The sequence below is a fragment of the Ceratotherium simum genome, chromosome 30, assembly GCF_057802395.1.
Source record: "Ceratotherium simum simum isolate JZ-2026a chromosome 30, ASM5780239v1, whole genome shotgun sequence".
Classification (NCBI taxonomy): domain Eukaryota; kingdom Metazoa; phylum Chordata; class Mammalia; order Perissodactyla; family Rhinocerotidae; genus Ceratotherium; species Ceratotherium simum.
In genome coordinates, this window is record NC_141929.1 from 14,288,155 (window position 1) to 14,313,087 (window position 24,933).

Consider the following 24,933-nt stretch of genomic DNA (forward strand, 5'->3'; position numbering starts at 1 on the left):
AAATAAAACTTGGGTTACTTCAGTGTGAAGTAAGGCAATGGAGTGAGGGGTACAACTTTCACGTTGTAGAACTTACTGACTTTTAAGGAACGCTGAGGCTGCGCCTGACGAAGAGGCGGGTTTGTGCACAAGCGGAGCACGCGAGCCCTTTCAACAGCCCCGGCGCGGGGCCGAATGGTGACGCCTCGCACCGGGCAGGAAGTGACGTCACTGTCGCGCACCGCCGTTTCCGGTCTGCGTGAGTGTCGTTCTCGTGCCTGCGGCTGCCTGAGGGTCCGTCTTGGCGCTCTGTGCGCTGCGTTTTTTTCGTGAGTCAGCCTACCTCTCCTGCGACCATGGCCACCGATTCGTGGGCCCTTGCAGTGGACAAGCAGGAAGCGGCTGTCAAGTCGGTCAGTGGCTTTAGCTCCAGGCGGGGAGAACGCAGGAGGGGGACCCAAGCCGACTCTGCTTGGAGTCCAGGGAGCTCCTCGGGTTGGGCAGGCCCGTGGCCCACATGCCCCTAAGGTTTGCCGCGGGGAATCGCTTAGCCCTGATTTGCGCCTAGGGCTAACCAGGCCGATATCGAGCCTTTTCTCTTCATCTGGGCCTGTTAAAGACTTTCATCCTATGGTAAATCTGTCCCCGCTATGTGTGCTGTCTTTCCTGTATTGCACCTCCTTCTCAGTGGGATTGCAAGGAAAGGCAAATGTAGATCCTGATTCTCTTTTTCATGTTTTAGATAATTCTGTGCTACTCGAACATATTTTAGATCCATGCTTAACATGTTTGGCCGTTTGTAGCCAAATTGCAGAATAACAGACTCAGGTTTAGGCTTAGTGTTTCAAACTACTGCAGATGTTGGCAGGAGACACTGCAGATTCTTTCATTGAAACAATTTAGCTTCATTTGACAGTTTCATATACTGGTTCTTCTTTGATTAATGAAGATTCATTCCACTGGAAAGTGATTATAGTGTAAACTGTGGCTTTCTGTTCTTATATCTAATTTTAGGTTTGTTTAGTGACAATGGACTATTGATTTTTAAGAATATAGATTTTTTTGTTGTAGGCTGAAGTCTTATATAACTTTTTAATGTCTAAATTACATATCTTCTTCAGTCACCCTTTATTGCTTTGGGAAGATGATCAGTTTGTCAGCAGATATTTGAAATGGGCTAAATCCAGTAGAGTACAGGAACAACCTTTAGAGTCTAGTTAGGAAGGCTAAAATGTGAGTAGTACTGTGAAATTGGTAAGAATAATGTGATAAATGAGCTCTGAGCAGGGAAAGGACATTTATGAGTAGGGAAATTTCTTGTGAAGAAGTTTACATTCAAGCTGGATGTTCGAGAATGAGTCATTTAAAATAGAGATGGAGGTAAAAGGCATTTTAGGAGAAGAGAATGCACAAAAGTGCTAGACTTGCCTAGGGAACAGGAATCGGAACTCATTTTTGCTGCAGCTTAAGGTTATGGGGTTGTAATAGGGGCAGTATAGAAAATATTATAGGGAGTATCCTTTGGACTTTAAGAACTTAAAGAGGATAGTCAGTTTGGGGATTTTTTAGAAGGATACTGACAAGATTTGTTCTGATTAGATTTATCGGACTGTAGACAACAGAAAGTATTAGAAGGAGTGATATCTAAAGGAAAGGAGATCAGTGTGGAAGTTACTCTAATAGCCCAGAGATAGAGGGCCTATGTTGGGCGGTGGAAGTGAAGATGAGGGGATGGATTCAAGAGATAATTGTGGACGGATAACAGGCAGGATTTAGCAAAAAGGAGAGAGGGGAGTTAATGGCAAAGGTTAATGTTTTCAACCTGGATGTCACAGGTGGTATTAATAAAGTGCTGGGGAAGTGGGAGGAAGGGCAGATTTGATATGGAGGATGGCAAGTTCCGGTTTGGCTGTTCTGAATTTGAGATAAGGAAGACACTTTAGTAAGTAACTATGTTGGAAGTCCCCAAGAGGTGTCAGGTGTGATGATTTCTTAGGAGGACTGACAGGAGTCAGCTTATAGTTGTACTCACAGCTATGAATTATTACAATGAAAGATTCAAAGCAAAATTAACGAGAAGAAAAGGCACATGAGGCAAAGTCCAGAGGAAACCAGGCACAAGCTTCCAAGAGTCCTTTCCCAGTGGAGTCACGCACTCTGCTTAATTTGTGCTTAAGTCCTCCAGTAACGTATTGCGACAATACATGTGAAGTGTTGTCAAGGAAGCTCATTAGGGACTCCATGCTCAGGATTTTTAGAGGGGGCCTGTCACATAGTCATGGTCTGCCTAGCATGTAAGAAAATTCCAGATTCCCGGAAAGAAAGCAGGTGTTAGTATAAACCACATATTTTTACAAACAGGTTAAACGTAGTGAACCCCTCAACAGTTCTGGGAATGGTGGGAACCCTCCCAAAATCTAAGTTCCCAGAAGCCAGCCAAGGGCCAGCCTCTCTTAGGAAAGCCAGCTTTCTAAGGTGAGCAGTCAGGCCTGCTGTGTTAACTCTTCTGCACAGTACCCATCAGGCATTTGGAAATGTGGCACTGGAGTTTAGGAGAAGAATCAGGTCAGAGGTATAAAACTGGCAGTTATCAGCAAATGAATCAAAAAGTATTATAAAGGATATGGTTCTGGCACTCCAGAGTTTAAAATCTAGTGTTTAGCATCAGATCCTCCCTAAAAGACAGTTACTGAGAATTGGTTTCAAATCTTTTTAAACCTGTGACCCTAATCTAGCTGTGTGATATTATGAATATCACAAATATAGACCTAAATATACGTGGTGTCTGGTTCTAACCACGCTGCTTATCAGGAGGCTGGTGCAAATTAATGTTTTAAAACATTGCTTCCTAATAGTTGGTGAAGACCCTCCTCCCGTTTTTATTTTACCGTATAGACTTGTGTACATTAGCTTAATAAATAATTCATGGTATTAGGTTATCACATGGCTCTGCTCTCAAGTGTTTCCTTTTATTCCCATTCAGATGAGTAATTTGCAGATCAAGGAAGAGAAAGTCAAAGCAGATACCAATGGTGAGTTACTAGTAACTACAAGCTGGATACAAGCTACACATGCTCTTCTGCTCTGCACTCCTAGCTGCAATGTGAAAAGTAGCTTTCATTTAGCATAATGTTTGGCAAATGTCAGCACTGAATTTGAGAGCCAGTAAATTCGGTTTCATTGCTGAAGGGGATATGTTAGTTTTCCAGATTTTATCTAACCTCTGACTCCTGAAAATCAAGAATCTCTACTGGGGGGCCGGCTTGGTGGCGCAGCGGTTAAGTTCACGCATTCTATTGTGGCAGCCTGGGGTTCGCTGGATCGGATCCTGGGCGTGGACCTACTCACTGCTCATCAAGCCATGCTGAGGCGGCGTCCCACATAGAAGAACTAGAAGGACCTACAACTAGGACATACAACTATGTACTGGGGGCTTTGGGGAGAAAAAAGAAAAAAAGATGAAGACTGGCAACAGATGTTAGCTCAGGGCCAATCTTCCAAAAAAAAAAAAAGAATCACTCTTGGATTGTACTGTTACTATTCACTTGATAATGTTTCTGTAAAATTTTTTAAGTTAATTTCTTGAAAAGTTAATCTGGGTTCAAAACTCAAAAAGTATAAACAAGTGAAAGGCCTTCTTCCCATCTCGGACCACCATTTATCCAGTTCCTCCTCCCCACCTATATTAGTTTTCTAGGGCTGCTATAACAAAGTGTCACTACCTGTGTGGTGTAAACAATAGAAATGTATTGTCTCACAGGTCTGGAGGCCAGAAGTTTTGAGATCGAGGTGTCAGCAGGGTTGGTTCCTTCTGAGGGCTGTGAGGAAGAATCTATTCCATGCCTCTCCCTAGCTTCTGGTGGTTTGCTGGCAATCTTTGGCATTCTTTGGCTTGTAGAATCATCACCCCAATCTCTTCACCTGGCATTCTCCCTGTGTGCGTGTCTGTGTCCAAATTTCCCCTTTTTTATAAGGGCATTGGTCATAATGTATTAATGACCTCATTTTAACTAATTATATCTCCAGTGACCCTATCTCAAAATAAGGTCGCAATCCGAGGTTCTAGGGCTTAGGACTTCAACATATGAGTTTTAGAGGAACACATTTCAACCCATAACACCACCCTATCCCATAGGTAACCACTGTTATTAGATTTGGATTTTTAATATTCTTTCAAAGTTTCTTTTTGCAAAGCAAATACAAAAACAGATTTTTCTCTTTTTTTTCCCCTAAGGAAGATTGGCCCTGAGGTAACTTCTGTTGCCAATCTTCCTCTTTTTTTCTTTTTTCTTTTTTTTTATGTGAGCTGCCACCACAGCATGGCCACTGACAGGCAAGTGGTGTAGATCTGTGCCTGGGAATTGAACCCCTCTTTTTTTTAACCAAAAGATGGGGTAGTATACTTACTTACACAATAAACTTACTTTTTTTCATTCAGCAACATACCTTGGCAAGCTTTCCATAACAGTGCTTGGAGTTTCTCCACTCTATTTTATAACTGCATGGTATTACATTGTTTTGATACACCATATTTTATTTAACCAGTCATCTATTGATAGATACTTGGGTTGGACACATTCTTTTGCTGTTATAAACTGTGCTTCATGGAATAACTATGAACTTAATTCTTTTTACATGTATCCAAATATGTTTGTAGGATAAATTCCCCCAAAATGGATTTGCTAGGTCAAAGGTGTATTTGTTTGCAATTTTTATCAGTATTTTCAAGGTACACTCCATAAATATTATGCCAGTTTATATTTCTATCAGTAAAGCATGAGAGTATCTGTTTCCCTATAGCCTCACCACAGAATTTTTAGTCAAAAACTTGAAATTTTTCTGATATGATAGGTAAAAAATGGTGGGTCAGCATAATACATTCTTTTTTTTTTTTGGTGAGGAAGATCAGCCCTGAGCTAACATCCATGCTAATCCTCCTCTTTTTGCTGAGGAAGACCGGCTCTGAGCTAACATCTATTGCCAATCCTCCTCCTTTTTTTTCCCCAAAGCCCCAGTAGATACTTGTATGTCATAGTTGTGCCTTTCTTTTCCTGCTTTCTTTTGGGGTAATTGAATGTCTTAGAGTTCCATTTTAATTTTTTTATTGCCTTTTAGCTATACTTCTTTGCATTATAAGAGTGTTTTAAAGTTTTTCTTCATGTAAGTCTCACATATTTTTAAACTGTATTTCCAGGTGCAGTATTTTATCTTTTTAGTTGCTATTATAAATAGGATCTTTTCAATTATATCATTTTTGTATTTATGAAAGCTACTGATTTCTGGTTGTTTATTTTGTACCTAGCTATTTTATTTTTTGTTGAGTTATTTTATTTTGTAGTCATTTTTAAGTTGATACTCTTAGTCCTGCAAGTTTACCATCATATATTCTACAAAAAGTGATCATTTTGGGCCGGCCCAGTGGTGCAAGCAGTTAAGTGCGTGTGCTCCGCTGCGGTGGCCCGGGATTCGCTGGTTCAGATCCCAGGCATGCACTGACACACCGCTTGGCAAGCCATGCTGTGGCAGCGTCCCATATAAAGTGGAGGAAGACAGGCGTGGATGTTAGCCCAGGGCCAGCCTTCCTCAGCAAAAAAGAGTTGTGATTTCACAAGGGATCACAGAAAATATTTTGAACTGTAAAATAAAAAAGAAAAGGAAAGTTAACTCAAAGTAAGTGGAAGGAAAAAATACAGAGTAGAAATTGATTAAATAGAAGACAAACAATAAAAAAAATCAACACTGCCAAAAGCTGGTTCTTTGAAAAGATCAAAAACTGATAAAACTCTAGGTAGACTCATCAAGAAAAAAGAGAAAGAGGGGGATTGGCAGATGTTAGCTCAGGGCCGATCTTCCTCACAAAAAAACAAAAAACAGTGATCATTTTACCTCTTCCTTTAAATTTTTAATACTTTTATTTTCTTTCTCATGTCTAATTACGTTTGCTAATATAATGCTATATTTTATATTAGGATAAGCAAATCAGAGGTGACATATTCTGATCACTTTGAAGTTAGCCAAAATTTCTAAAAATTTGAAATTTTCTTATGCACTTAAAAACTTCTTAGGAATAAAAATCTATTAAACATAAAGAAATACCAACTATTTACATTTTGATCACTTAAATAGGTTCAGTATTTACATTGTCCCACCTTTTGGGTGGGTTTATTTGCCTTTCTGATTATGACAGCTGTATTCTTGTGTAGGTGTTATCAAAACCAGTGCCACTGAAGAGAAAACGGATGAAGAAGAGAAAGGTAACTACTCTTTGAAACCCTGTAGCAAGAGACAGAGTATGACCCAGGACTTGCCTTTCTGGAGCCAGGGGCACTCTGAGATATAAGATCAAGGAGATGAGGAGGAATCAGCAAAGGAGATTGAGAAGAAGCAGTCAGAGAGATAAAGGAGAACTGAGAGAGTGCTGTCCCAGAAACCAGAAGAATGAAGTGTTTCAAAAGTAGGGAGTCAAATATAGCTAATAACTTGATTAAGAGAAGAACTAAAAACTGACTGTTTGATTGATTTAGCAGTGTAGAAGTCATTAGTGAGCTTAACAAGGGCTGTTGAGGTCAGGTGGGGAGGTTAAATATAAAAACCTATTCAGTGTATATTCAACAGAGAAGGGGAGGGGAGGAAGATGAGACGAGTACAGACAGCGTTTTTAGGGAATGTTCCCTAAAGAGGAAATAGGGCAATAACTGGATGTGGATGTGGGGTAAAGGAGGAAGATTTATGATGAGAGATGTTAAAACGTGTTCACATGCCGGTGGGAATGACCTAGTGGAGGGGGAAACTGATAATGCAAGAGAGGGTCAGTGCCAGGAGAAGTATCCTCGTAGGCAAGAAAGGATGGGACCTATCGCACAAGTCAAGGGGTTAGCCTGAGGAGCACAGGCTGTTCATCCGTAGTTACAGGAGGGAAGGTGGAGAATGTGGGCACAAATGCAGGTGGGTGTGTAGGTGTGTCATGGCAGTGTGTGGAAGTGCTTCTGATTACTTTTACTTCCCAGTGAAGTTAGTAGCAAGGTCTTCAGGCGTGTGAGAATGTGGAGGAATTAGAAGTTTGAGAAGAGAAGAGAAGGTATGGATGGAGGTGTGAGGAGATGAAGAGTGAATGAGTGGAGTATAGAAACATAAAGACTTGCTGGGAAGCTCAGCCCAGTTGAGTCTAGTGGTCAAGAATTGAAAGTGAGACCTATCAGTGTGATTGTGTTTTTCTGCAACCATGATTGGCTGCCCACGTGCTGGTGCAGAGACAGGGAGAGAGATTTCATGAGCGTGGGGTTTGCCACATGAGTATGAAGAAAATCTACTGGTTTCTTCCTGACAGAGGACAGGGCTGCCCAGTCCTTACTTAATAAGCTGATCAGAAGCAACCTTGTCGATAACACAAACCAAGTGGAAGTCCTGCAGCGGGATCCAAACTCCCCCCTCTACTCAGTGAAGTCCTTTGAGGAGCTTCGGCTGTGAGTATTCGTTCCTTTGAATGGCTGTTCCTTGCCAGTCCCTTCCTTATAAAACTTAGCATCTCAGAAATTCTTGGGAATTTTACTTTTATTCTTAAAAATCTTAATGTATTTACTTCTTTGACTGTATAATTCACATGATTCAAAAGTCAAAGAGTATGAAAAAGTTTACAATGGTGGTCTCCCTCCCACCCTTGTCTCTTGGCTACCCAGGTCTCCTCCTCTTGGTAGGGAATTTTTTTTTTTTAATATTTTGGTTTTTCTGCAGGCTTTCTTTCCCCCCCCCCCCCCCAAAGCCCCGGTAGATAGTTGTATGTCATAGTTGCACATCCTTCCAGTTGCTGTACGTGGGATGCGGCCTCAGCATGGCCGGAGAAGCGGTGCGTCGGTGCGCGCCCGGGATCGGAACCCGGGCCACCAGTAGCGGAGCGTGCGCACTTAACCGCAAAGCCACGGGGCTGGCCCTTGGTAGGGATTTTTAAATGCCACAAATTTATTCATCATAGCTGAAAGTCTTTTTTCTTTTATGCTCTTAGAACTTTCAATAAAATATTGGCTGACAGGTGATTTCTGGATGTCAGGAACATTTCTTATTAGGTAAGCCCTTTTGTTAGACTATAGGGTTTACGGTTTTAACAACAGTCTATCTGCTTTTATAAAATCTGTCAAAAGAGCCTGTGCAGGATTCCCAGTACCTACAGTGGAAAGCAGCTTTCAACATTCCAGAAATAACAAAAAAAAATCCAGAACCCAGAACTGAGCCTTAAGGGAGCACATTTATGGCATTGTGCTAAGAATGACTTCTAATATGTTGTTATTTTAATGGCAGGGAATTATGAAAAGGCATACTATGTTTTTTGTTTTCTTCAGTAAGTTAGTAAAGAGGTGTCTGTGGATCATTGGTTTATGTACATGCCACTGTGTTGGGTGATATGAGTAACACAAGACATAACTACTTGTTCTTGCTGCCTGCCAGGACCCAAATCATAGGCAGAAAGTAGCTGGTGAATAAGAACATGGTGGAATAAATGGATTCTTTGCCTTTGTTCAGCAAAATCTATAGTATGCTCACTGTGGGCAAATAGTGGCCACATTCCTGCCAACTGTTACCGCTGCTTCAGAGTAAGAGACTTAAAATACGAGAGCTAACTAGAACCAAATCAAGTTGTTAGTGAAGTAATAGCTAAGTACAAGTTTTTTAAGGTGTGGCCTTTTTTTTTTTTTAATGTTTTTAGGAAATTATACTTTTCTATGTGTATTTCCTCTTTTAAGGGCTTCATTTAGTAAATCTGTCATCTTTGCTTTTGTTTATAAACTGTATCAGGGCAGCTAGATGTGCTCTGTTGTTTCCTGAACTGATAGTTTGCTTTTCTGAGTATCAATAGTTTTTTAAAATTCCTTTCATTGAAAGGACTTGAGCTCTCAGGTCAACCAGTGATGAATTGTCTTATTTGAAAAGGGAAGTTCTCTCTGATTTCGTTGTTGATAGCCAAAGGAAACAAAGAACGAAGCCTAGGTCACCTGATGTACTTGGTCTGTTTTGTACTTAAAATATTTTAATCAATCTGCAAAGGTAAAGAAAAATAATGAGCCATCGGAAGCTCTTGGATCACTTGAATCTTCATTCGGTAGTGACTTTGTTTCTTTGGCAACTAAATCAGAATCTGCTGAGCTGAACAGCCTTCCAAACGGAAGACACCAAAGGTTAGGGTTTCAAAGTTCTTTCTGTCTGAGAACCAACATGTACCAGAATAATTTGCCTTTTAGGGAGCCTGTTAAACTCCAAGGAAGGCTTAGAGGACAGCAGTCTTGACTTGGTTTGACTTTTCTTCAGAAGCAATCTGATCTTTGTTGAGCATCCTGTCAATTTAGAGTAGCAGAGACTTACTGCCAATGCAGTGGAAGAGCAACTTGAATTGCTGTTTGTTGTGCAGCTGCTTATATAAGAAGTCGGTGCTTTTCTAGTCTTGATTTTGACTGGATGTAACAAGTAAATCTCAGCATTTATAAAGTTCAGTATGTTAACTAACCCCCCTATCTGTTTACTTTTGATCAGCTGCTAGAAACTGGCTGAATCAATTTTACCTCTTATTGTCCCAAGTTTTTGCACAGCTGGCTTTGGAAGGATGATGGAACACAAAATGATTCTGGTTCAATTTAACATCTGTACTGAGAGATTAAAACTGAAATCTCATTCTCTAAAGGGACTTCTGTATCTTAACAGTATAGTAAGCAGTGTTTATTTTTAGATATGTCTTTTGTGATCTATTTTATACTATGAATTAACAAATACCACTCTTGCGGTATCCAGGGAACACTTGTCTTCCAAGGCCAACATATTTGTGAGTCTGCTGAGCATGAATTTCTCCAAGAAAGGAAACTGGTCTGTATTTTATGAATTGTTTAATGGTTGCAGATTAAGATTTAGTAGGGAAAGGTGGTGATTTGGTTTAGTTTTAGATAGTGTTTTTTTTAAGGCATAGGAAAAGGTGTCTGATAGAGATAGGAAGCATTATTCTTTGCTGGATATAGGGAAAGATAAAATTCTAGGCCTTTAAAATAGTTTCAACAACTAGGAATCCATCCTTTCTCTCTCTGGCCTCCTAGGAAACCACAGCTTCTCCAGGGAGTCTATGCCATGGGCTTCAATCGACCATCCAAGATACAGGAGAACGCGTTACCCATGATGCTCGCTGAGCCGTGAGTATGCAGACCCTGGATGCGCCTCTTCAGAATTTAGTTTAATGTCTTCCACTAACAGCTGTAGTGTTCCTGAGAACAAGATGGGGCATTTGGGGCAAGATGTTTCTTCAAGGAAACAACTTGGGCAAGTGCAGAGAGAGTCAGATGGAATTTGGTACAGTTTCTGCCTTTCCTACTTAACAGTAAAAACTGGTAAAGTTAGTGCTGTCATTCTCTGCAATTTTATTTTTTATTTATTTATTTTTTTGTGAGGAAGATCAGCCCTGAGCTAACATCCTTGCTAATCCTCCTCTTTTTGCTGAGGAAGACCAGCTCTGAGCTAACATCTATTGCCAATCCTCCTCCTTTTTTTCCCCAAAGCCCCAGTAGATAGTTGTATGTTATAGTTGCACATCCTTCTAGTTGCTGTATGTGGGACGCAGCCTTAGGATGGCTGGAGAAGTGGTGTGTCGGTGTGCGCCCGGGATCCGAACTCGGGCCGCCAGTAGCGGAGCACATGCACTTAACTGCTAAGCCACGGGGCCGGCCCTATGCAATTTTAAAAATTGGGTTTTGAAAAATTCTTTTGAATTTTTTTTTAAGTTTATTTCTCTTTTTTTGTTTTGAGGAAGATTGGCCCTGGGCTAACATCTGTTGCCAATCTTCTTCCTTTTTTTCTTTTTTCTCCCCAAAGCCCTGGTAGATAGTTGTATGTCATGGTTGTACATCCTTCTAGTTGCTCTATGTGGGACGCCGCTTCAGCATGGCTTTATGAGCGGTGCGTAGGTCCGCACCTAGGATCCAAACTGGTGAACCCAGGGCTGCTGAAGCGGAGCGCGCGAACTTAACCGCTACGTCACTGGGCTGGCCCCTATTTTGAAATTTTTGAGACCTGTAAAAAGGTGTCAAGAGCAATACCAAGAACATCTGTAACTATCCTGTCAAGAAATAAGCCATCATTAATCTTGTAAAGCCATCATTAATCTAGCTGACAGTTGAAGCCCCTGTGTACCCCTCTCCTTTCTTATCCCCCTCCCCTGCCGAAGTAAGCTTCATCCTGAAATGGGTCATCATTCTCTCACATTTCTTTGTACTTTTACTATATATCTTTGTGTCCCTAAGAATTTAAAGAGTAGTAGTTTACATATTTTTAAACTTTAGATAAATGGTATCATTATGTAGTAACTTGTTTTGTTCAACTCTTATTATTTTTCTTTTTTAATGACAAAATGCCACCTATTTCTATGACAATGGTTTACATGAAGTAAAATGTGCAAGTTCACTCTGAAGCATCTAACTTGGTATCTTGCATTTTCCATAAAGACAGGAAAAGGGAACACACAGAAGGAGCCGAGACCTGGAGACACATGGCTCAGCAGAAAATGTCCTTGGGGATTTGTCTGGGCACAGATCTTACTCTGTACTCTTAACTTCCATGGGGCCCTTGGGGTACAAAACTAGGGCCCTGTAGCTGTGCTGGAGTCTAGAATGAGGATTTCTTGATGTGGACCCATCTAAAACAAAGATTATTTCTCTAAATATTTAAGCAATGTTTTAACAACATATAAAAAATTTATCATTGTGCTCAATGCGGAAAACCTGAATAATATAAGCATAAAGGGGGAAAATCCATATTCCTGTCACTGAGAAAGAACATTTGGATACTTGATTGTGTTTAACTAATATTATTTTCATCTCTGTTCTTCCTTGATCCAGCCCACAGAACCTGATTGCCCAGTCTCAGTCTGGTACTGGTAAAACAGCTGCCTTTGTCCTGGCCATGCTCAGCCGCGTGCAACCAGCAGAGAGATACCCCCAGGTGAGGGCTGGGGAATCCTGGGGTCCCTGGCCTGCCGGCCCTGGGAAAAGCAGCGCCATCTGGTGGGAGATTAACAAGGGTGCCCCGGAGGCGTCTGAACATTTCTGATGCTTCAGACTGTGGCTCAGGCGGAGCAGGTTAGCACATCAGGCCCTGACCTGGGTAGAATTCATCTGGAAGCAGCAGCAACCTTAAATAGTGGCTTCCGCAGACACCCACCCAGCCAGGGCTCGCTACAGAAGGCTTCAGTGTACAACTGAAAGGTGGGCCTGGTTGAAGAGGATGTGGTTCCCTGCACTATTCAAGTGATGATAACACCAGCATCCTTGTTGCTTTCGAGCCTGTTGTCTGTTACTAAAAGGCTCTCCTGAACTCATCCTTTATGATCTCTCTGTCAGTGTCTGTGCCTCTCCCCAACGTATGAGTTGGCGCTTCAAACAGGAAAAGTGATTGAGCAGATGGGCAAATTTCATCCAGAACTAAAGCTTGCTTATGCCGTTCGAGGCAATAAATGTGAGTATAAAGAGGTGAGACCTGAGTTGTGAGGGTGGCTGGGTGTTTGAATTTTGAAGATGTGATGATGATACTCAACTTTCTGGTTCAGTCAGACCTGATAGCCCAACTGCATTGCTTTTAGCAAATCTATTTAAATACTTGAAGAGTAAACTAAGAGCATGTGCAGTTCACCTGGTCTTATCAAAGTCAGAAATCCTTCCACCAAGTCTTTCTTCCATGTGTACTGCAGAATGTAATGTGGCGAGTATGGGTTAAAATGGGGAGGAGGGGCAGGTTTTAAATGATTCATGAGAAAGTAGGTCATTAGAAAGTTATCAGAATATATAAAACTACAAATCAGTAAGAGAAAAGCAAGCAGACTAATCAGAAAGTGGACAAAAGAGGCCCCATGAACAGGTGCCTCACAAAAGAAGGAGCTCAGATGGCCAGTAAACATGAACAGATGATGAGCCTCATTAGTCATCAGGCAAATGTAAGTGGAAACCACTCTACACCTCTCAGATGGGCAGAAATGAAGTCTGACAATACCAAGTGTTGGTGAAGACGTGGAAGACCTAGAATGCTCATCCACTTCTGGCAGGGAGTGTACGTTTGTACAGTCACTTTTGGAAACAGTTTGGCATTGCTTGGAAAAACTGAAGAGAGCGAGCCCTTTGACCCAGCAGTGCATAATTGTCTAAAGCAGCGGTTCTTGAACTTTTTGGTCTCAGCATTCTCTTATTACTCTTAAACGTTATTGAGGACCCCAAAGCGTTTTTGTTTTTATGGGTTATATCTATTGATATTTGCCATATTAGAAGGGCTAAAATTGAGAACTCTTTAAAGTACTTACACATTCACTTAACGTAACAGTAGTAAACCCATTATGTGTTAATATAAATAATATATTTTTATGAAAAATAACTATTCCTAAAAGGAGTAAGAATGACACTGTTTTATGTTTTTGCAAATCTTTCTCATATCTGCTCATGTATTTAATCTGTTGTGAAATGTTGTTCTCTTTGAAGAAAATGAAAAAAATCTGGCCTTTCAGATAATTTTACATATTCTTTTTTTGATGCTACACCAAAGCGTAACAAGTGGTAATTAGTTACAAGTTGCACTGTGGTATCTGCAATCATATCAATGAACTTTTCATACTGTTACATTAAAATCCCTTGGTCTCTCATTTTGAATGCATCTTTTGCCCAAGAATAATTTTTTAACATCATGCCTTCGTCATTTGGAAAATACTGTCTTAACTGAGTTATACTGATCTTCCAAACATTGACACGTTTTGTTATACAAAAATCTAAAATTTCCTGCATTAATATCACTACCAAACTCATTGGAGGAGTTTATACACATCAAGAAACTCTCAAACTTAACAGTGGCACATACAAGTTTTCCAAAATCTAATTCTGATTTTTCCTCTACCAAAACAGATTAGCAGGGGCTGGTCTGGTGGCGCAAGCGGTTAAGTGCGCGTGCTCCGCTGCGGCGGCCCAGGGTTCGCCGGTTCGGATCCTGGGCATGCACCGACGCACCGCTTGGCAAGCCATGCTGTGGCGGCGTCCCATATAAAGTGGAGGAAGATGGGCATGGATGTTGGCCCAGGGCCAGTCTTCCTCAGCAAAAAAAGGAGGATTGGCAGATGTTAGCTCAGGGCCGATCTTCCTCACAAAAAAAAAAATAGATTAGCAAACCCTTTTTTTTTTCTTTTTAAGATTTTATTTATTTATATATTTTCCCCCCAAAGCCCCAGTAGATAGTTGTATGTCATAGCTGCACATCCTTCTAGTTGCTGTATGTGGGACGCGGCCTCAGCATGGCTGGAGAAGCAGTGTGTCGGTGTGCGCTCAGGATCTGAACCCAGGCTGCCAGCAGCGGAGCGCGCACACTTAACCGCTAAGCCACGGGGCCGGCCCAATTAGCAGACACTTAATTATAAAACCAAAGATCAAGGGAAGGTAAGCACCAAGCATCATGTTAAACACGAATTCACAACACAAGAAGGAATAAGATGTGACAACAATAACTTAGAAGGGGAAGAGCTAAGGGATCGAATCAACTTAGTCTAAGGGAATAACAGGCCATCATTTTGGGAATAACAGGCCATCAAAAAATGGACTGTCACATCCATGAGATTTTTTTATACAAACCTCATGGTAACCACTAACCAAATAATCAGAATAGAATCACACACGATGAAGAAAGAGAAAATTAAGAGAACTCCCATACAGAACTACCAAACTGAATTGGTAGTCCGAAACACACGGGATGAGAAATAAAAGAAATGCAAAAGAACTGGAAAAAGTGTGATAAAATAACAACAACAAGCCCCCATACATCACTAATACCCTAAATGTAAAGGGACTGAACTCTCCAATCAAACGACACGGAGTGGTGGGATGGATTAAAAAACAAGACCCAACAATATGCTGCCTCCAGGAAACACATCTCCGCTCTCAAGACAAATCCAGGCTAATTCTAATTTTCTCTTGAAAGCTTAAATGTTATCATGGCGGCAAATACAGTTGGTTGTTTTTATTTTTTTTTATTTATTTTTTTGTAAGGAAAGTCAGCCCTGAGCTAACATCCATGCCAATCCTCCTCTTTTTGCTGAGGAAGACTGGCCCTGGGCTAACATCTGTGCCCATCTGTCTCCACTTATATGGGACACTGCCACAGCACGGCCTGACAAGTGGTGCATCAGTGGGGGCCCGGGATCTGAACCCAAGCCGCCAGCAGTGGAGCGAGCGCGCTTAACCGCTACGCCACGGGGCCGGCCCCTGTTTTTATTGAAGAGACAGGCTTTCTTTGTTCATTTTCAGGAAAGTGTATATCAAATTCCCAACTTGAATATCTATAGTTTGTCAGTCAGCAAACAAAAATGGCTAGTTCTTCTCACCACACAATCACAAAAGAGCTTTTCCTGGAGAAAACCATTGTGCTTCAGCATGCAGCAAAAGCACTTTATCCGGAAATTATTAGGTTGGATATTTTTGTGTGTGTTTATTTGACATCTCAAATTGATGGGTACACTTAAGTGAAGTGTACCAGAATCTTGTGACAACATATATCTTTTCTAGATTGTTTTGTAATAATATGGGACTTCACTGTTAGTGCTAAGGATTAATATATTAACTGCATTTAATGTATTATTTTGGTTTTTTTGTGAGGAAGATCAGCCCTGAGCTAACATCCATGCTAATCCTCCTCTTTTTGCTGGGGAAGACCAGCTCTGAGCTAACAGCTATTGCCAATCCTCCTCCTTTTTTTGCCCCAAAGTGCCAGTAGATAGTTGTATGTCATAGTTGCACATCCTTCTAGTTGCTGTATGTGGGACGCGGCCTCAGCATGGCCGGAGAAGCGGTGCATCGGTGCGCGCCCGGGATCTGAACCAGGGCCACCAGTAGTGGAGCACGCGCACTTAACTGCTAAGCCACGGGGCCGGCCCATAATGCATCATTTTTTAAAGGTTCAATTTTGATCGATGGGCAGTGGACATTGGGAACTACAATATTTTTAAGAGTTAGTTTAAAACTTTTCCAATGGATAGTTGATGGATTCCTAACAAAAGGCCCTTTCTCCTCAAATTTTAAATTTTATTTATTTTTATTTATTTATTTTTTATTTTTCTTTTTTTTCTTTTTTTTCCCCAAATCCCCAGTAGATAGTTGTACGTCATAGTTGCACATCCTTCTAGTTGCTGTATGTGGGACGCGGCCTCAGCATGGCCGGAGAAGCAGTGCGTCAGTGCGCACCCAGGATCCAAACCCAGGCCGCCAGTAGCAGAGCGCGTGCACTTAACCGCCAAGCCACAGGGCCGGCCCTATTTATTTTTAAAATAGTTAAAACATTCACGTTTCATAATTGAAAAGGGTATATGGTAGAAACTTTTCTCTCTCTCATACCCCCAACCACCTAGTTCTCTTTCTTAAAGGCAACCAGTACTAACCAGTTTATCATGTATTCTACTAGAGATATTCTGTGCAGCTACAGGCAAGTAATGTGTGTGTATGTGTGTAAATACATAATGTGTGTACACTCACACAAAAATGTACATATATGGATTCTTTTTTGCCCCTTTTGGTATATAAACTACTCTGCAGCTTTTTCCCCACATTTAACAATGTATTTTGCAGATTGTTCCTTATCAGTTGCTACTCAGTTTTTATACTTTTATTGGTGTCATTCATTGGGTGTATCATATTTTGCTTAATTAGTTACTCTTTAATGCATGCATATCCTTGCATATATGTTATTTCACACATATTAATATATCTACACGATTAATCCCCAATAGTGGAAGTTTTGGTCAAAGACTGAATGCATTTTGATAGATGGTTCTATCAGTTTCAACTCCAACCAGCTGTAGTTTGAGAGTAATGTGGTGTTTTTTAAATCAAAGAGAATTTGTACTTAGAAAAACTGTGTACAATTGTGAAAAACACAATTAGAATATCTAGATACAAGATAACAAAGCAAAAAATCATTGGGCCAGGATCTTAGGACTCAGAACTACCAATTTAGGAGGAAATAAGTGAACCGTGAGTGAATGGATGGTATGAAAAGAATAAGACTAATGATAAAGAGAAAGGGTTGGATGAGCTTGAATTATAAGAGAAAATAGGAAAAGGGAACCTAATACTCATTGAAGGTTCACTGTGTAGGATTTAATCCTGGCCACAATGCAGTGAGGTAAGTGTCATTATGCCCACTTAACAGTAGAAGAATCCAAGACGTTAGGATAACACTCGTGTGTTTTGAAATCTGGAATTAATTTGTTCTACTAACTCTGGAAGGATGGGCACAGCTTTGATTTCCAGAGCTGACTTTGCTATGGAAGTACCCACAGAAAACATCTTGTCTCCACAGTGGAAAGAGGTCAGAAGATCAGTGAGCACATTGTCATTGGCACCCCTGGGACTGTCCTGGACTGGTGTGCCAAGCTCAAGTTCATTGACCCCAAGAAGATCAAGGTGTTTGTTCTGGATGAGGCTGACGTGATGATAGCTACTCAGGGCCACCAAGATCAGAGCATCCGCATCCAGAGGTAAGAACTCTGAGCCAAGAGGAACTTCTCAGCCTCTTGATCTGCAAGTAAAATCTTCCTGTTCTCTGCGTCTCTTCCTGCTGTTTCCAACTCCTCTTCTCTCTCCTGCTGGGTTCTTTGCCTCAGAACCTTCAGAATCATTTGTTTGGTGGGCCATTTCCATGTCAGCACTGACCATGGGTTGAGGAAGGAGATTTAGGGTTGAGGAAGGAGATTTGGGGAATCTAACACCACCCCCATCCCTGCTCCTGCCTCCTCCCTGCAAGTCTCCTCCCCTACTTTGCCACCTTCCTGGGGATATAGACCATCCAAGCCTGGGAAGGCTATGCTTTTGTTCCTTCCAGTAAAAAACTTGGGGTCATGCCAAATACTTGGGCCTTCCCTTGTAGGATGCTGCCCAGAAACTGCCAGATGCTGCTTTTCTCTGCCACCTTTGAAGACTCCGTATGGAAATTTGCCCAGAAAGTGGTCCCAGATCCAAACATTATCAAACTGAAGCGTGAGGAGGAGACATTGGACACCATCAAGCAGTATTACGTCCTTTGCAATAACAGAGACGAGAAGTTCCAGGCCTTGTGTAACCTCTACGGGGCCATCACCATTGCTCAAGCCATGATCTTCTGCCATGTGAGTCACAGCAGCAGCAACTACAAGCCTGCTGGGGGAGGAGCTCCACTGGAGGCTGTTGCCCTGTCCCCTCCCTGTCAGCCAGCCCCACCTCAGTGCTGAGGAAGACCAGGATAGGTTCCCAAAGTGTGGCCAGAAAGGAAATGGTTTGTGGAGATGTAAGAGACAATTCTTAAGTGGTAGTAACAGTAGTATCCTGAGATACATAGCCTGATCATGGAACCAGCTGAACTTTATATTATTTATAGGTGATAGAATATTAGGAAACCCAAGAGAATTAACTGATATTTGTAGGAAAAATAAGAAACTAAAGAAGATGGTTGATTATAAAATTAATATAAAATAAGTAGTTTTCTAGTCTCAAATAGCAAGCACTTAGAAAATGGAAGGCTAGATCTCATTTATAATGGCCAAAAAAAATTTTTTTGGAATAAATATTTAAGATTTCTGAATAAAACTGCAAAATACTGTTAGGGGATGTGAGAATAAGACAAGTCATACTCTGTTACTGGAAGACTTGTTTCTGTAATTTTTGAATTTTTTTTTAGAGTAGCATCTCCCTCCAACTTCATTGAACTGTAGGACTGAAACTTTCAAACCTATAGAAAAGATGAAAAAAATAAAATGAACAACTATGCCTGTCACCTACTATCAGCATCAAGCCACATTTGCCTTATCCATATCCTCATGTGTGTGACATGTCTGTACTTTTTGCTGAATCATTTTAAAGTTAGTTGTAGACATCATGACACTTTACCCCTAATAGTTCCTAAGAATGAGACCTGCTCCTGTGTAACAACAATACCATTATCACACCTTTAACAATGACACAATAATATTATCTCATATAGGCTCCATATTCCAATTTATCGACTTGTGCCAAAAATGTTCTTTATTGCTTTTGGTTGCTGTTGTTAAACCTAAGAGCCAGTCAAGGATCGCTTGTTGCATTTAGTGGTCATGTCTCTTGAGACTCCCTTAATCTAGAAGAGTTTCCCCACCTTTGGTTTTTGCCTGACATGACATGGACACCTTGAAGAGTCCAGGCTAGTGAGTGGTCTTTTAGAATTTCTCTCATATTTTCCCCCTCATGATTATATTCAGGTTAAATATTTTTGTAAGATTACTACCCAGGTGACATTGTTACTTCCTGGTACACCACATCAGGTTACCAATTTTTAGGAAATTTAACCCTTAGATGCTAAGTTTCAGGTAGAATCTTCAAGATCAAAAATAGTCTTTATGGCACAAGCGGTTAAGTGCACGCGTTCCACTTCAGCAACCCAGGGTTCGTGGGTTTGGATCCCAGGCGCGCACCGACACACCGCTTGTCAAGCCATGCTGTGACGGCGTCCCATATAAAGTAGAGGAAGATGGGCATGGATGTTAGCTCAGGGCTGATCTTCCTCACAAGAAAAAAAAAAAAAAAACTCTCTTTAGGTAACTTCATTTCTCAAATGTTTTCTTCCTTCCAGACCCGCAAAACAGCTAGTTGGCTGGCAGCAGAGCTCTCAAAAGAAGGCCACCAGGTGGCCCTGCTGAGTGGTGAAATGATGGTGGAGCAGAGGGCTGCGGTGATTGAGCGCTTCCGAGAGGGCAAAGAGAAGGTTCTGGTGACCACCAACGTGTGTGCCCGCGGTGAGCAGAGAATGTGCCCTGGTCTGCCAGGCTCGGGGTAGCAGGAGTCACGAAGCTCAGATGGTTTGGGGGCGATCAGTGAGGGTGACATTCTTTTCTAGGAGAGACTGGATTCCCTGAGCAGATAAGAACTTTCATAGAGGCCAGGAGTCCCGACTTGGTGGAAGGAAACATACAGGCATCTGACTGGTTTAGAATGGCGCCTGCTCCTCTTGGGGCACCCAGTGAGGTTTTAGCTGCCTCTCTAGATACTTGTATCTAGCAGAGGCTCTCTTACTGATTTTATAATTTGGTTAGCACCTGCCAAAGTTCTCTTTTTTTCCTCTGGGTTCTTATTCCCAAATCCCAGAGCTGGCCCATCCCAGAGTCTTCCTTCCACCCAAAGTTGGTATACATTGGCTTGACTATGGGCAACAAAGATTTTGTCTCCTGTCCTTACTCCTCTGCACTCTCCTTCACACAGGTATCGATGTTGAACAGGTGTCTGTCGTCATCAACTTTGACCTTCCCGTGGACAAGGATGGGAACCCGGACAACGAGACCTACCTGCACCGGATCGGGCGCACCGGCCGCTTTGGCAAGAGGGGCCTGGCAGTGAACATGGTCGACAGCAAGCACAGCATGAACATCCTGAACAGAATCCAGGAGCATTTTAGTGAGTCCCTGGGAGCGTCTCCTGCCAGGGCCCTTTCCTTTCAGGGGCAAGTCCAAGGGGGGACTGGGGAAGGGTGGGTTTTCCTGTGGCCCCGAGAGAGGCCTTTGTCTCTATCCACATTCCTTTCCTTCCCTACAATATGGAAGTTCCCGTAGAGCACACCTGGAGAGTTCAGGGCTCAGGGACTCGAGTGACAGCTCCCCCTTGGCCAGCTGAAGGGGCCTGAGGCTCTGACTGTTGCTGTCAGTGTCCCTTGCTCAGGCATCAGAAGCCTTTGCAGTTAATTGAAGGATGGCTGTGGCCAGAGGCAGGGCACGTCCCTAGGTGGGGCAGAGACCTGTGTTTCCTCTCTCCCTGCTGTGCTGAGCCTTCCCTAGGTGTGTGTCTCCACAGTAATCCCATGTTGATCTCTCTCTGAATTCTCTCTTTTTCCCCCTAGATAAGAAAATAGAAAGGTTGGACACGGATGATTTGGATGAGATTGAGAAAATAGCCAACTGAGAAGCTCCGCCAGTCACTGGTGCTGGCCCTGGGCGCTCCCCCTGCACGGGAGACTAGTGCTTTCCTGACACAGGCCTCGACAGTCACCACAAAGACGAAGGCACGAGTAGAGAGAAACTACCTACCTCATTTTAAATTACATTTGGACTTGACAAAAATTGTGAAAATGATGGGGAAAAGTAGAAGGAAATTTTTGCATTTTGGGAAATTTAGTCCCTTTCCCCCTTTTTCAAGCCACGGATTCCTCAACTTTATAATAATCTGATTGTTGCTGGTATTCACTGGCCCCAGGGTCCCCTGCCTGTTTTCTGGCTAGGGGTGCTGGGCCCAGCCTCCAGCCCCTGGAGAAATAATCGAGGTAGAGGTAGAGCTTGAGAGAGGCCCAGGTGGCATGGGGGTGTGAGCCCCGCCACATGGACGGAGCCTGGGCAGCGGCAGCAGAGAGGCCTGTGAGCTGCCCCCCTTCTCTGTCCCTTCACAGAGACCTGTCACAAATGTTTCTCTTGCCCTTGGGGCCACCCTGCTTATCGTAAAATCCAGAGACGTTCCAGCTGATTTCTTTTACCTCTGTTCTCTGTGGCGGAGGATATCCCCGTTTCTCCCTAAGTGAGCATCTTGGCTACTTTTATAAACCTCAGATTTGGAGAGAAACACAGAAGTCTGTGAATCCCGGCCTCTTCAGAGAGATTGGTCTGGCTAGATGAATCCTTCCAGGATCTGGGCTGGCCTTCTCCTCCTTGCAGTTGCTCTGTCTGCTCAGGCAGCAGTAGTCCGTCATGGCAGCCAGGAGACACCGGCAATCTTCTGACACACGCCTGACCGAGTGAGCTTGTTCTTATCATGGAGTGTCACACTCTGCTGAGTTATGACCAAGTGAATACTCTGATTATGCTGTTCATAAGGACTGATAAATTAGAGCTATACCCATCATTCATTATGCTAAGAAACCTTAAAATAATTATGAAACGCTTTACTAATTAATCATGATTTGTTTTTATTTGTATTTTTCTGCTTACTAGACTAATATATGCTCATTAAAAAAAGATGTGTGTAAAGTAAAAGTGCTGTCTGTCCCCGCCTGTCTGAGATCACTGTTGCTGGTGGCTTGGTGAACGTTCCAATATATTATTACCTTTTGTTTGCATATATCAACTCACTTTTCTTTTACAAAAAGTGAACATTCTAATCACACTATTGTGAATAGAATATCTTGGACATGTTGACAATGTCCAGCACACACAGATCTACCTCACTCTGGACAGTGGTGTGTTCCTGAGTGTAGCTCCCCCAGCGTTTATTTCATGGCTCCTCTACTGAAGGCACACGGGGTTTCCACTGTGTTGTGTTGCCCACAGCACCACAGTGACTATCCTCGCTCATCTCTGTACCCTGCTCAGACTTGCTCTAGGATGTTCCTGGAAGCAGAGTTGTTGGGTCAGAGAGAGGGGACATTTAAAATTTTAATATACTGCCAATTGAGCCTGCCAAAAAGTTTTTACCAATGTATGTTTTTGCAGTGATACAAAAATACCTATTCTTGGGACCGGCCCGGTGGCATAGTGGTTAAGTTTGCATGCTCTGCTTCAGCGGCCTGGGGTTCACAGGTTCAAATCCTGGGTGCAGACCGATGCACCGCTCATCAAGCCATGTGTGACGGCGTCCCATATGCAAAATAGAGGACATTGGGCACAGATGTTAGCTCAGAGCCAATCTTCCTCACACACACACACAAAAAAATACCTGTTTTCTTACCTGCTTGCCAACCTTCTATATTATCCATTTTTGAAACTTTGACAGTCTGTGTAGCAAAAACAGATTACATCGTTGCTTTTTTTGCTTTGTATTTACTGAGGTTTGGCAAATTTTTGGTTTATTAGATGTTTGTATTTTCTCTTTTGGGGAGCTGCCCATTCTTGTCTCACCATTTTACAATTGAATTGTCAATCCTTAATGACTTTTAGCCATCTTTCTATTTTACAGAAATTAGACTTTGTCTTGAGTGATGGATGTTTTCCTAGTTTGTCTTTACATTTTTTCTTAATATTAACACAAAAGTTTAATTTTAATGTTAGATTTCATTTTTATTTTAAGAAATCTGAATTTCATGTCATGGCCAAAAAAGCTTTCCTCATCCCAGTATTATAAATGTACTCGTGTTTCCTGTAGCAGCAATTCTTGGGCAGTAAATTTTCTAAATTCTTGTAGGTCTTAAAATGTTGTTTTGCCCTGCTCCTTTGCTGTTAGCAATTATGTTTACCTCAGGGTGAGCTGGTGGCAGAGCTGTGGGCATGTGGGCCAGAGTCACAAGACTGAACTGGTGAGAACACAAAGGGTCCAGATGGGAGCGGGTGAAAGTGAACAACTGAATGTCCATGTGGGTGAAGCCCAGCACGGAGAGTGAGTGACTGCAGGTGTGTGTGTGTATGTGTGTGTGAGGGGCAGAGGCAAGTCACAGCTGGAGGTGGGGGAGGGGTTCTGAGAAGAGGTTGGAGGCCAGAGGGAGAGCAATGTTCCAGAAAGGCAGGAGACAGGTGAGGTGGGGGAGGAGGGGAGGCAGTGTGAGGTGGGTGCCCTTAAAGGAGACAGGCAGGGCATAGGAAGTGAGGAGGGTGGGAGGGAAGGAGATGGAGGATGCCGTGGGGTGCCAGCATTCCAGTTAAGTGATGCCCACTCTGAGCCAAAAACACAACCATGATAGAGAAAAGGTAAAACTAGAAAACAGAAAACACTGTCTAACCCAAAAACAAGATGAATATTTCTGTGGACAGGCAATGAAGCAAAAATGCAAAGTGGCGAGCAGGGCTGAAGCCAAAAGCTTGTTGGGCTCCAGTCCAGAAACAGAGTAGCTATAGGCTGTTATATCCTGTGGAGTAGAGCACTGTCCACAGGACCGGAACCAAAGCCAGGCTCGCTGCTGGGAGGGAGCTGGACTGGAACTTCGCCAGCACCCCGGCTGGACATGAGACGTTTATTTAGACTCAGGCCCAGAAAGGCAGCAGGACTTGGACCCGTGGCCCTTGCAACTGGTAACTGACACAGTTAGTTGACTCTGCCTGCCTGGTCTATGATGTACCCAGATCACTGAGGGACAGGAGCCCCAAAATGTCAGCAGGCCTGGTTCTAGAACAAGGGCCAAGGAGGTGGGGGGCTGGATGGAGCCAACTGCTAAATCCATCCGTGGAACATGGGGAGAGAAAAAAACTAACAGAAAAACTGCAAATAACATCAAAACAAATTCACCCCAGATAACATTAATTTTATGGAATGGTCTGTTAAAAGACTAAGTATGTTTGGATGCTCAAAGAGAAAGAGAAAAGAATACATTTCACTAAAAAAGAGCAAGAAATTATGAAGTAAATTTAGATAAAAGTAGTGGTGTGCTGAAACTCACAAGAGCCAGCCTACCAGAGCTGGCTGTTGAAATCATTGGTAGGTTGAAACTGGCCATCCTGGGAGTATTGACACCACAGAAATCAGCAAACGCTACAAATCAGGGGTTTTTGTTTGTTTTCAGAAAGACAGTTTACCATTGAGCAGAAATAAAATAAGATTAGACATTTTAGAAGTAAGAAAGGTAGCCATTGAAATAAACTCAATAAATGGGAATCCTAGATTTTAAATCCTAATTATACTCTCATTTTAAGGACAAGAATAAAAACACAACGCAAATTCCAGTAGATTCACACAAAACTATTTCTTGCTCCCATACAGTCTAAAGTGGATGCTCCTGATTGGTTGGGTCTACTGGACACTTTCCTCCCTGACTCCTTACATTAAAAAAAAGGTTTTTATAGACTTTATTTTTTGGAATAGTTTTAAATTTACAGAAAAATTGAGATGATAGTACAGAGGGTTCCCACACATCCCCCTGCCCTGCATCCAGTTTCCTCTATTGTTAACATCTTACATTAGTGTGAATCATTTATTATAATTAATAAACCAATATATTAATACATTATTATTCTGGGCCGGCCCCATGGCTTAGCGGTTAAGTGCGTGCTCTCCGCCACTGGCA

General features: G+C 42.3%; 1 protein-coding gene across 2 annotated transcripts; it reads left to right on the forward strand.

Moving 5' to 3' along the window:
* Positions 1–240: 240 nt before the first annotated feature.
* Positions 241–23,132, forward strand: DDX19A (DEAD-box helicase 19A). Of its 2 annotated transcripts, XM_004431825.3 has the most exons (12): positions 241–392; positions 2,963–3,011; positions 6,183–6,233; positions 7,307–7,442; positions 10,050–10,142; positions 11,841–11,943; positions 12,342–12,456; positions 17,320–17,497; positions 17,887–18,124; positions 19,600–19,762; positions 20,226–20,417; positions 20,857–23,132. In XM_004431825.3, the coding sequence occupies exons 1-12, from the start codon at positions 336–338 to the stop codon at positions 20,916–20,918; spliced, it is 1,437 nt and encodes a 478-aa protein (XP_004431882.1). In that variant the 5' UTR covers positions 241–335; the 3' UTR covers positions 20,919–23,132. The 2 variants fall into 2 exon arrangements, with proteins under 2 accessions (XP_004431882.1, XP_087276073.1); XM_087419947.1 differs by lacking the exons at positions 241–392; positions 2,963–3,011; positions 6,183–6,233 and adding an exon at positions 7,979–8,039.
* The last annotated feature ends 1,801 nt before the right edge of the window (positions 23,133–24,933 follow it).

Coding starts and splice junctions, on each gene's coding strand:
- DDX19A (XM_004431825.3), top strand. CDS start 336: ATGGCCACCGATTCGTGGGCCCTTGCAGTGGACAAGCAGGAAGCGGCT. Junction 3,012..6,182: donor AGTCAAAGCAGATACCAATG/GTGAGTTACTAG, acceptor ATTCTTGTGTAG/GTGTTATCAAAACCAGTGCC. Junction 19,763..20,225: donor CACCAACGTGTGTGCCCGCG/GTGAGCAGAGAA, acceptor TCCTTCACACAG/GTATCGATGTTGAACAGGTG.